We start from the raw sequence: 12769 nt of genomic DNA on the forward strand, positions 1-12769 counted from the left end.
TGCTGCTGCTGCCGCCGCAGCCGGCAGCGCGGCCCCCCCTTCGCCTCCGCGCGGGGTCTCCTGGCCTCCGCCACAGGGCGGCGCTCCCGGAGAGGCGGGCCGCGGGAAGAGCTGCCCGACCCTCCTGTGTTGCAGGGAGGGAGAGAAGGGACCTAGAGTGAGGAGAGCTGGGGCCTGAGAGCAGTTCTGCCGACAGCAAGGGCCTTGCCCTGCCCACCCAGCCGCTGGGTCTCCTTTTGCCTTGTGCTTTCGCTGAGGTTTTTTTGTCAGCCTGTCAGGTTTTCCACCACGATGTGCGGGTTTTCAGGTTTATGCTGCCTGGAACCCTTCACAGCTATTACAAATACGAGGAAACAGTCGGTTTTGCCTCAGACAAATCTGAGTGTTTCTGGGTGATCAGGCAGAGATGCAAAGCCAGGAGAGATATGGCAGTGGTATGTCTTCAGCAAGAACAAAAAGTACAAGAAACAGCAAAACGTGACTTAAAACAAAAGATTGAGGGCGTTGCCTTGTGCGTTTTGAAAAAAGCATTTCAGAGATGTCTTCCAGGCTTTGAGAACACTGAAAGGGCTGTGATGCATCACATGTAAGAGCAATGATTTACAGGAAGGAGACGGACTGAAACAGCTCCGTGATTTACCAGCTGAGGAAGTTGTGCAACATCTTTCACTGGAGGTTCCCAAGCGTTGGTTACGCTGTCCCTGCCGGGTCCCTCCAGAAGGGCCTGGGCCTGCCTCAAGAACAGCATGCAGGGAGAGTGGCAGAGGTGAAGAAACGTTGGAGAAAGGAGATGATGTACACACAAACAAGATGGCGGAGGTGTGAGGGAAAAGGGAGATGTAAGAGGGCGGGAGCTGAGCTGCAGCCCAGCGTTAGTGAATCAAAGTAATTGATTCAGTAAATGAAAGCCTTCAGTGGGTAACCCGCTTGCTGGAGTTGCTCACAAACTAAGTGGTTAGTAGTTATTCCTGCTGAGGAAGGAGGTTCCTGCATGTGTGGTTTTCCCTCTGTGTGAATTAGAGGACAAAGCCATGTAGAACTTGTACAGGCAACATTCCCCACTGCACTATGACAGATTTTCAGTAAGCTGTTGCGGTAAAGATCTGAGTAGCATTTACATACCTTCAAATAAGTAGTGTTGTGATCAATATTTTGATGATAACAGGCAAGTTGTTTTTTTTTTCCGCCAGTGACAATCTTTGTGTCCACAACAGAACAGCCTTACGTATCTTACAGATTTGCTAGGTTGCCAAAGTATGCCCAACAATTTTATGTACTTAAATAGTGAAAGATAGTGGCACAGCATGACACAGCTAGTAATTCATATTCCATGCAGAACTGGTATTTAAAAAAATGGCTAGTACATTGTCCATCTGAGTGTTTCTATTTTGGTGCTGTTACTAGAGTAACCATGACACTTTCTGCCAACTACTGTCTCTTCTGAATCTAACAAGATCTAGATGACAGATTAATACAGATTACATCAATGAATCTATTAATTCTGTGATGCGTAAAGAGCTGAGAGTATGTACATGACAGTGTATTTTGGGCATGGAAAAAGTATTTAACCTGAATTGCAAGTGCAAGAGTTGCTCACAGGATCAGGTTCCACAGTGCCATGTCCTCCCCTACAAAATACTAATCCTTCTCCTTGTGTTCCCCAGCAAAGCACAGCAAGTTTGTTACGTCTGCAGCTGAAAGAAAAATAAAGGAAAAAAAAAAGAAAAAAAAAGAAAGAAAAGAAGAAAAAAAAAAAAAACAACCAAGGAGAAATACTGGGTACAATTTCCTTTCATTTAAAGGAATTTTGAATGTTTAAAGGTATTGTGTAAACATTTCTTACATTAAACACATACCCCACAGTCCAGCAGCCCTGTTCTCACTAGAAATACCTGCATTGAAGAGCCCTAGGGTTAGTTCAGAACATGGGCAACTCATATTCAGGACATCAGTAGAAATTTCTTAGGCCATCTTTATTGGCAACTTAAGTAGCCCCTGATTTTTACCATTAGCTTTACTGCGTAACCAAAACTAAAATCAGATGATTTAGTCTCAAATTTCAGCACCTTCATTTGAGACCTTCAGAGCCTGAAGAATGTCTCAAAGCCCAAAGACTTTCAATTTGGAATGAGCAATATAGCTTCTACCCATAATCAGTGTAATAAAGTCTGTAACTCAACTCAGGCATAAGCAATAAGAAACAGAGGTGTTTAATGAGCACATTAGTGAGTGGAAACTGAAGCTAAATAGCCATTAGCACAGAAAATAAACCGCTTGAATAATGCTATACATCCTTTTCAAAGGGTTAATTAAATTATCCTTATTATCCTTTCCTTCCCCCTGCCTGTTTATTGCTGCATAAACACACAAATAATTTGACACAGAAGGAAAGACATCAAAAGGCCTTCCATTCCAAGGCCGTTCTCCTGACTCTCATTGCAGTAAGTGCTACTTTATGTTTTTTTCATATTTATCAGCCTCTTGGCTTTTGAGTAAACTCATCCCAGGCCATCTGCCTTTTTCTGTTCCTTTCCCTCTATCTCCTTATGCAATCAAATTTGCTCTTCCATTAGCTTAACTGTGAATTACTGTCTAATTCTGTTAAATTTGCATAAAATACCATAACAGAAAATAATTGCCTTGTTAGGAAGTCAGATTTGGAAGGGTGGCTATCAGCACTAGTATTTAAAAGAAAACATACTGCATAATTTTTAAAGGTCTAAGATTGTAAAAGGGACAATTATCTGGTCATAAACAGTAATGTCATATACAAATCAGTAAAGAGGAGATCTGGGGTTCATAAACCAATACACAGATTTCAAAAGGATGAAACAATTATTACTATGTTTAATTAATTTCTAAGTACTAAGAGAAAGCATTGTCCCAAATACTAAATCTATTTCTAAGAAATTTAGGAAGTGATGGAGAAGTTGAGTAGAAAAAAGCAGATGGCAAAGGAAGTGGTTTAACCAAAAAAAAATTTTATCCCATCCCATAAACCATTTTTTTCAGAGCTTCATATTTCACAGCTTTTTGGCTGAAGCTTAGAACAAGACAGCAAAATAATGCTGTGAAACCTCTTGATTGAAGTGACACAGGGAACACTGTTACTGGAACCTGCTGTCTCTGTGAGACATATGGCAAAGATGAGGACATGTGCAACAGCCTCATGGAACCTGTCTTTCCTGGCAATAAAATAATCCAAAATATAGAAAGACTGGTATTTAAGAATTATTTATTAATATAAACACATGTCTAGCAACTTTTCCCCATGTACTAACAGCCTTATATGAAAACCAGTAAATACCAATCTGTGCATGAGATACCCGACTTCACTGGATATTATGCAGCAGAGAGAATAACCAAACGCATTTTCAAAGGTGATGTTTAAAGTAGTTGAAAGAAACTAGTGAAAGCCTTCCTCATATGGCATTATGCAGCAAAGTCACATTAGCATGCATTAACGAAGGACTATAAGCCTTACTTCTCAATTACATTTTCAAGCTTGTATCACACCCTCAAAGGTATTGAGTCAGTTTTTAATATTTTCTCGTGGTAGAGACTGCCAGGGTAAATGTGGGTAATTGCATTTAAAAGGATGTTACTTTCACCATTAACATGCAGCTTCAACTCGTGTTGAAACTGGACTTTCAAACTTACATATATTAGATTGATTTTTAAAAAATAGATTTCTCTCTAGAATGAGTGCCATTGTTTTGCCTGATCTATGAATCCTTCATTTTGGGCAGCTCACTGTGAAGAGAATAATTAGATTAATTACTGGTTATCAGTATAGTCTTCATTCACCTTTAGGCTCAGCTCAAGTAAGTTATGTAAAGTGTACATGTTTGTCTTAAGCACCAGCAAGATCAGATGCATGTAAATACACTATTTTATATATATATATAAAATTAATCCTGTAACCAAAGACTTTTTCTAGCTCTTTGATGAAGAATCTAAAATTAATTAGTCATCCACTTTAGAGGCCAATGTCAGCCTTAAAAACACACCAAATTCTCTCTTGGTAGTTTAAATGTAGATTTTAAGTCAAGTTTTTGTAAAACACTTCCAGTAAGCCAGCACAATCATACTAATTTCAGTTTAAAAGAATGGATTATTTCCTTCCATGTTACTTAAGATGAAGGTCCAAATATATACATATATATTAAAACATATATATTAAACCAGTAAAAGACATAATTCAACTCTTTTTTTTTTCCACTCCTGAATTAGGGTAGGCCCTTAGTAATAACTACTTTGATTTTGTTCAGTTTGGATGTATATGCAAATATCTGAGGAAACTTAAAATTTGTTACAAAGAGAATATTCTTCCCATTTACATTGTTTTAATAACCAAAAAGGGGGGGGAAGAAGCCCCACAACCAAAACCAAACCCTCACTGAGTAAAGTAGTTTCAGTACAACTTTGTGGCCTTGGTTTCATGAGTAATTTACTGTACAGGTCTCAACAGACACCTCAAAGTTGTTGTTCTTGTCCATCTGTTACTAACGGGACAGCCTAAACAGGATTAAAACTATGTTAAGAGAACTTCCTCCCACTGGAGCTACGCTTTTGGCCATATTAATAGGATGTGCAGAAACAATAGGATTTTGGCCATATTAATAGGATGTGCAGAAACAGGATATATGGAACAAGGACAATCACAAGGCATTCAGTAGCCATACTGCAATGCTTGATGAGCCAGTGAGGGCTAGGTTTGGGTGGTGCAGAGGCCAAAGCAAACCATGTTATTGTACACCCCAATCTCCCTGAAAGGACACATTTTATTTTAACATGAGTTTGCTCATCTGTAAGTTTCCAGGGGAAGACAGCAGTCCTATTTCAGTATCAAGAACCTCAGGTTATGAGCTATTTTGGCACAAGAACACATACTAGTAATGTCCCTGCCCACTCAGAGTGCTTTCACTATTTTCTTTTGTATTTCCTTTCTCTACATGGCATTGGGAGAAAAGGTCTTGATGGCAGTGTGTAGCCACAGTGAGCTCCTGGCCTCTCAGCCTGCAGAGAGTCCAGGAGAGTGTCACTCAAACCTTCTCAGGTGCACGGAAGCCTTCATGACCTTTCAGCTCCAGCACCTGGAAGCTGAATGTCAGATGGATCTAGTTAACTTCCCTGGAGTTTGGGCAGCATAACAGACTGAATGCTAATATCCTTTTACTACTGCTATTTTGTATTAACTCCAAGGTTTATTTGTTTTGTGTTCCATAAAAAGCAGCCATCTCATCTTCGAAATATAGATGTGGCTTCAGTCTGCAGCTACTGCAACCCAAGCCAGCTTTCTGGGTGGCTCCAGACTTTGTGGAAACAGCTCTGTAGGCCATTGCAGGACAAGGATACTACCATTCATTAAGGTTATATTGGCAATCTCTTGACTCAAAGTCCCAGTTTAGTCATGCATTTAAGTGCCCAATTTCCTCCATATACTAATTACACACATGTTAGGAGTATTTTCTAATTGATACGAACAAAGCTCTCCTGGGCATTGCAGATAACAGACGCCAACACGCACGTTCTGCTCTCTGCTAGTTCTTCATAAGCATATACCAGATTACCTCTCCACAGCTTCTAAACCTGCCTCACTTGTGGATCTTATCTTTCTGTAGTTTCCCAACTGTAGTTCTGAAGATCCATGAGCCTCTCAGACCACCTTTCCTGGAGTATGAAGAATTAAACAATAACAAAGAGACTTTTTGCTTTCACATAACAAAGTACAAAACTTGCTCAGAGCTGCATGTAGTGATAAGTTTAACTCCACAGTTTAAGGCTCTGTTGAAGAAACAACAGGCCAGTTCCTAGAGGACCTTTTCTGTACAGGACTAGGAAACTGGTTACGTATACACTGTAACCACATGGATATCAGCAGGAAAACTACTGATGTAAGAAACTAGGGCCTTGTGTGCCACTGAAATTACTGTGGATGAAGAAAGGGCAGTGTGCCTGCAGAAGCCCAAAGACCAACCACTTAGAGCATCTAATACCTTTTCCGTATACTGTCTGCAGGTTTATGCAGCATTATGGGATAGTCAGTAAAGCCTGGCAGGGACATCAAGGATAAGACAGGTAATACTTAAAATAAAACCAAAAAACAGTTACTCCCCCCAACCCCGATTTTTCTTTTCTTTAAACGAAGAAAACAGATGCAGTGCTGAAACTGTGCATATAAAAGACTTGTTCCTGCTCTGCTTGCAAGTGATTTTCCTCCAAAAGGAACAATAAAATGCCATCAAGCCAGAGTAGCCATGCTTCATTGACACATTATCTTGATATAAGGTCTTCACAGCCTACGACATAGATTAAAAAGTTCAATCCTTTGGTCTTATTTACTGTATGTTATTCCAGTCAAGCTCAAAATGCACCAAACTCACAGGCGCATCCCACAATGGAGTAATCTTGCATAAAGCAGACAGAAAAGACTTGATGTAAAATTGTGCTCCCTGGTGGAGAAATTTTATTTTGTGCAATAAAAGCTCAAGCCATGCTGATCCATCACTTAACCAACAGGTTTACAGTGCAGAGAGAAGACCAAGACTTTCTACAATATGAAAAGAATGTGAGTGCATAGTTCAACGTAGTTGTTATAACCAAGATGGGTTTATACTGAATTATGTAACAGGTTACAGCTAGAGAAGGTTTCTAAATATACAACAAAGGAACCCCCCCAAGTCATAAGACATATTTTTACGTTTGGTTAGATTTTAAAAGTAATGCCACTGTTAATGCAGTAGCAAAACATTTCCTTTTAATGATGTGACACTTTAATACGGTCCTATATAATACTACAGAATCTGATGAAAACAGGTGAGTTTTACATCAGATAGTGTTACTTGGTTTATATAACAGGAACTAGGATTCTTTTGTAAATAAGGATTTAATAACGAAATTCTGTTGATTTATTTTAAGAGAGAAAAACTGATATGATAACCAATGCCTTTCTTTCTGGTTATGCAGACACCACTGATCATAAATGTACTGAATGGGTCTTCAGGAAATACTAATTCCTGTTCAGTGGGGTTTCTTACAGTGTTAACAAAACCCATCTATTTTTGTGACAGCTGGGTAGGCATGGACCAGTGAATGCATGAACTCACTTTAATAGCTGCTGAATTTTACTCTACTCTTTACAAACAACTTGGCCACTTTATGCTTCCTCAACAGTATACAGGATTTAGCCGTTTTAAACTCTGTATCTTAACTAGGCTCTTGGAATAAATCTGAAGTTAGAAGACAGAAGTATGAAAGACCTTAAAAGAGCTAACTCATGCTAATTTAAAAATGTATTAAAATTTGGCATGCATTCCAATTCAAGAGTAAGGATCTAGGAAAACATGGATGTTAGATTTCTCTTATGTGGTTGCAGAATGTTATGATTAACTGTTGACTACTACAGAAAGTAACATTCTCTCTCCCTCTTTGGCCCTTTGAGAAGGGTTTTGGGGTTTTTTGAATGCATACAGAAACACAGATCTACCTTTCATTATTTTAGGTTCCCTGATATAATCGGAAAAGGCAGCCTACTAATTCAGCTAAGGCAGCAGTCTAGATCTAGGAAGTGTCAGAAGCCACAGAGAATCATGCAAGTTAAAAGATTTGCCAGCTGTGTGCGGTTTTAGATGGAAAAAAGTTCATAACTGATCTTATGCCTAGAGCAAGGAGAGAGTTCTGCTGACTTCCACCATAACTAATATGGCAGCAATTTAAACACTGGTATTCAGTTAATCCCATGACAGCAAGCAGATTTCTTAAATTTCTGCCCTGGCAATCACTCAGTTTTGAGCTGGAGAACAGTTGTCAGTGACTGGGTAAAAGAAAAACCCAGCTCTTCTTCAGCTTTTGGTCACCTTTAATAGAAAGGTGAATAAGAGCCAGGTAATAAACTGTAGGTTGGGAACAGCTAAATATTTATGGCTGTTTATTTAAATATTTATGAAGTGCTGGAACTCTGCAAGACACTGTTTCCATTTAATACTCTCCTGCAATTTGTCCTTCACAAGACTGAATCACTTAATCCATACTTTTTGTTTAACTATATGCAAGAACAAAAATCAGTTCATCTGAAAAATAAGAATCTCAAAATCAAGGAGCCAGAAAGACAAGTGAGATATCCCTTAAAGTCCTGTGTAGTTATCATTACAGATAGATAACAGAGAGTGATCTTAGATATGTTTAGTTTAAAATTCAGTAGTAATCATGCAAAACTAACAGTTGTGAGCATGTTGTAGCACCACTTGAAATTAACAGGCAATTTATTATTAATTAGCCCTGTCAGTCATACATTGCATGTATGTATGCATGTCATACAGTGCATGTATGGAAAGGAGACAGCCCAGTAGTTGAGAGAAACGTCTGGTTTCTAAGCCTCAGTTGAGAGTGGGCGTGTTTGCAAAACCTCAATTTTTAGCTACTTAAGTGTTATCACAGCAAAGCAGGAGTTTCACCAGGTTTTGGAGACTCAGCTAACTGCCCATGTTAGAGTTTGCTTCCCATCAAAAAACATTAAAAAAATACCAAAGTACAGCTCAGTAGATTTATGCAGTAGGTTGTTAGCCACCTAAAAACCACACTAAAGTTATATTACAGGCTACAGGATCCCACTTAGCAATTCAGTTTAGCCCATGTAAGAAGTACAGGCATGTGGTACCTTCCAATTAAACTAACCTTGGCATTCCTTGAGGAGAGAAAAAGACACAGACCAAATCCCCAGGCAATTTATCCTGACTTCCAATCCCACCTTGTAACTTTGCAAGTTTTTTGGGACACAGCTAGGAAGTCATGCACAGTGACAAGTTACAGTTGCGACTACAACACTACCAAGACAGACCATTTTAAGGATAACTTACAGTAACTCCTTCAGAAGCTACTACGCAAAGAACACCAAAGCTTGCACTGGCCTATTTAAAACTTGAGAACTCTGCCTACTCCATGGTGAAGAGGTTTTAGAGAATCTGAAAGCACAGTCCAGGGGGTCCTTATAAGACAGAGCAGATTGTGGCCTTCTCAGGGTTTCCTATATCTCAACAGTTGCAGCAGTGCCATTTGTGTAGCCACCTTTAGACTTCATGTGGTCCTGAATTGATACAGCCTAGAAAAAAAAGTTTATTAGAACACACATCTCATAAGGTATGGTTGCCAGAGCAACTAATAAAAGCATTGATTTGAAGAGGCAGGTGAGCCATATGTTTACAGTGCTGGGTTCCAGTGGTGGTAGGAAAAATAACAGCTAAACCCTGGACAGTTAAATACTGGTTTAAGTCAGTGCGTAAAATGGGTCTCGTTATCCCAAATCCATTTATTCTTACATCACTCTGGCAGAGCTTTGACTCCAAGGTGATGTGTTATCTGGACCTACTATCAAGTGCATCCAGAGAATCCTTATTCAAAAGATTCTGATACGTAAAGACTGGGGAAATTAGCACTTCTTGCTGTATGTATTTTCCACAGTATCTTATGTTTACAAACTAAAGGGCAGTTCTGTTCTGATGCTATTCTATTAAGGAAAAAAAAAAAGTAAAAGTCAGTTTCTCTCTCTCAATAATCTAGAGGTTTATTAGCTACCTACTCTACAGGCTACTGAGGGGAGATCTCTGCTTATCCAAGAGGTGCACACTTACTGATGTATAGTCACTACTCATCTCTCCTGCCCCAACATGCGCAGTGTGTACAAAGTTCATTGGTTCTCCTATCATATTCCGGTCCAGTCTCCGGCGCCTCTTCTATAAGAAAGAAGGTACCTTAGGTCTCTATTCTGCAAACGTGAGCAGCTTTCAGACAGATACAAGCAACTGAGATTAAAAAAAGACAGTGAATACTGACCCCTAATGACTCCTCATGGTAACTGGGCTGAAGTTTCAGCCTTCCTGCAGTAAAACAGAGTTAAATTCTCTTCTATTACTGCTAAATGAATTTTAGCAAAAAACTCTCTTTAATGTTGGAAAGTCAGGGCCTAAGAACTGCAAATATTCCCATGGCCAAACATGGTCTGGTTTATTCTTTTATGTTACTTAGCTCAAACTAATTAAAACAACATGACAGTGAAAGTGTTTTCCACATAACTGAAAGATAACTTCAAATCTGATAATGGATGCGCATCTACCTACCGGCTGGGGCTGTTCACCATTGCACCAGTTAAAACAAAACAGGAATTCAGTCATTATATTTTCAGCAGATAGTAAGGTCTTGTTAAGCACAATTATTTCTCTGGGAGTTAAAGCAGTAGAAGGACCAAGATGCAGTTCCTAAGTAAGTTTAGGAAGGAATTCCTTGTGCAGATTCACTGGTAAAAATCACCCAAAGCATCTGATGAGTTGTCGTGTTCAGCTACTGCTGAACCCAGGACATGAGTATACCTGCAAAGAGAGTATTAGTTAAATTTATACTAAAATATACTGAAGTCTTGTAACAGTTATTGAGCAATACACATTTTGGAAGACTAAACAAAACTCTAAAAATCTTAAACATACCTGGACAGAAGAGTAGCATAAATTTTAAATCGGTATGTTCATGTCAGGAATCAGGGCTCAGAACTCCGCACATATACTCCCAGGCAGACAGTAGTATAAGGTCTGATTTCGTTACAGAAGAGTAGCAAAAGTAATGCTAGAATTAAGTTAGGTCTTGTATAACAATTTATGATCAGGTTTTAAGCAGAGCTTTGAAGCACAACAGATTGAATGCTTAACATTTACAAACCAGTGCAAAAGAAAGACTTGTTCTTAACATCTAATACAGTTACTCTTCGTAGATACACAAAAGCTCAAAATAAAGGATTTTTTACAACTCCAAAAAAGCCCATAAAAGGGGAAAAAAAAAAAAAAAAAGGCAAAAAGCTTTTTGTACACCAGCAACAGGAACTGTTCATCAGAGCCTAGAGCTTCCCAGAACATATAAAACTATTGACACAGCACTCTTGAACTGGAAACACAACCAGGAAGCTGACTTTAAGTGCCCTGAAGCCATCATAAAAAACTTTATAGTGGTTAAAGAGTACTACTGTCTACCTCCAAATCAAACCCAGGGCTATAGAATAGCCTATCATAACAACTTCTTCATGCCCCAGAGCATTTAAACAATATTATAATGTGTTAATTTATAAAGAAGGTGTGGGGTGTTTTGATAAAGATTACGGCTTAACAGAAGTTACAGCTTCATCAATTCAATCTTCCTGAGGCCCCACTGAAGCCTTCACAACCAACCAATGTAAACTTCTCCTTCACAGGCATTTCTTATGTAGGCCCACAATTACGTAATTAGCAGATCTGTTTCTTTCACCTTAGTGGTTTTCTTCCACTTCATCACTTCTCCCAGTTCAAGCAGATCATTTAAAGTTCTGCCATTTATCTTTCAAAGCATTCTTAGCTTTAGACGGCCTATGCGATATATAATTGCAGAATGTGTCATAAATTACTCTATATTTATCCTTGATGGTCTTAATATAACTCATTATCTGGCTCAGTTACGATTTTTCACCTCATTTCATCCTCTCACAATGGCCTTTATCACCACTGATGCCTTGTTTGGGTGCAGCAAAGAAAGGACAGTGGCTCACAGAACCATGAGGACATAAAGAAGCCAAAGCTTTCACCCACTTCACATTAGTTGCAGATTTTGGGGGTTTATTTCATGCTAAAGAGACTGTATCAAAGCTAAGATTGTCTTGAAAATCATGAAGTATGTCATTATACACAAATAACCTGTTTTGAAAGCAGACTGACTGAGCCGAGCATCAAATTAGATACAGAAACATCCCCACCCAAAAAATAACCCAGTTCAACGCCTGCTGTCCTCCCACCGTACCCCCAGCATTTGGCCATCCAGCTCCGTGGGGCTCCGAGTGTACCTGGGTGTTACCTGCTGCTCCCAGGAGTCCTGGCAGGGTGGTACCTCCTCATTCAAGCACTGGCACGCAGCCACCTCTGGAGTGTCTTGGCAACTCCAGCGCATCTACAGTTCATATCCCTGGGTTATAATTAATCCTGAGTGCTAAGCAAGAATGCCTCACTGTGATCCTAGATCCTTCGCTCTGCAAGATGCCGCAGAAGCCTGCTGTGCACTTCACGCTTTACCTACAGGTGTCAGAAAAGCAGAACGGAAACCAAAAATAGCACCCTGGTTTGGCGTCAGAGCTGTGCAGCCGTGCAGTTTTCCCAGCACTATCCATGCAGCCTGCGGCTCGCTTCCACCCCTGCGGCAGCGCTGCAGGTGTCCTCCTGGCACACAGCACTGCTGGATGTCTTCCTGTTGTGTTTTACACAGAACTGTTCTTTTCCTCTGCATGAGTCAGTGTCATCCTCCAGGACGGGAATGTCTGCGCTGGGGCACAGGACACCACCTTCCTCCTCCAAGGCTCAAGGTTTCCACACGAACTGGAAGAATTTAAAGAACATCTGAATGTGTTTGGGCTTGCTCAGGACTAACAAAAGGCAACCAGAATCCACAAATTGAGGAGAAAACAACATTTTGTCACTGTTGGCACACAGAGTTGAACTGGACAATATCCTGTTGTTCTGTTTTTCACCATAGCAGCAGTATCATTGAGGAGAGAGAGACAAAGGGCCAGGGAAATGGCTAGCACACACAGACACAGATGTGGAATGAGATGGGCAGGATACACAGGCATTCTGGGGTCTGCAGCCTTAAAGTGCCTGAGAGCTTTATGTTTAGATACACTATACTGAGCATAACATTCCATTTGTTCTACCATAGCTGTGTATTTAAAGGTATTCAAAATTTTACTGTATTTTAGCCATATCAG

General features: G+C 39.9%; 2 protein-coding genes and 1 long non-coding RNA gene across 3 annotated transcripts in view; 1 reads left to right on the forward strand and 2 right to left on the reverse strand.

The window, feature by feature from the left end:
• The window catches only part of LOC130592441 (nicotinamide riboside kinase 2-like), a 136432-nt gene that overhangs the window by 119171 nt on the left and 4492 nt on the right, over positions 1–12769 (forward strand). The window lies entirely within an intron of this gene.
• Positions 3219–4562, reverse strand: LOC130592459 (uncharacterized). Its single transcript, XR_008970550.1, has 2 exons — positions 4401–4562; positions 3219–3749 (listed from the first exon to the last, which is right to left on the reverse strand). It is a non-coding gene; the product is annotated as an uncharacterized LOC130592459 (long non-coding RNA).
• Positions 8532–10317, reverse strand: LOC130592452 (CDC42 small effector protein 2-B-like). Its single transcript, XM_057396782.1, has 3 exons — positions 10116–10317; positions 9630–9731; positions 8532–9100 (listed from the first exon to the last, which is right to left on the reverse strand). The coding sequence occupies exons 1-3, from the start codon at positions 10167–10169 to the stop codon at positions 9026–9028; spliced, it is 231 nt and encodes a 76-aa protein (XP_057252765.1). The 5' UTR covers positions 10170–10317; the 3' UTR covers positions 8532–9025.

The sequence above is a fragment of the Pezoporus wallicus genome, unplaced genomic scaffold, assembly GCF_028554395.1.
Source record: "Pezoporus wallicus isolate ANWC-B61680 ecotype Strahan unplaced genomic scaffold, APGP_CSIRO_Pwel_v1 contig_3952, whole genome shotgun sequence".
Classification (NCBI taxonomy): domain Eukaryota; kingdom Metazoa; phylum Chordata; class Aves; order Psittaciformes; family Psittacidae; genus Pezoporus; species Pezoporus wallicus.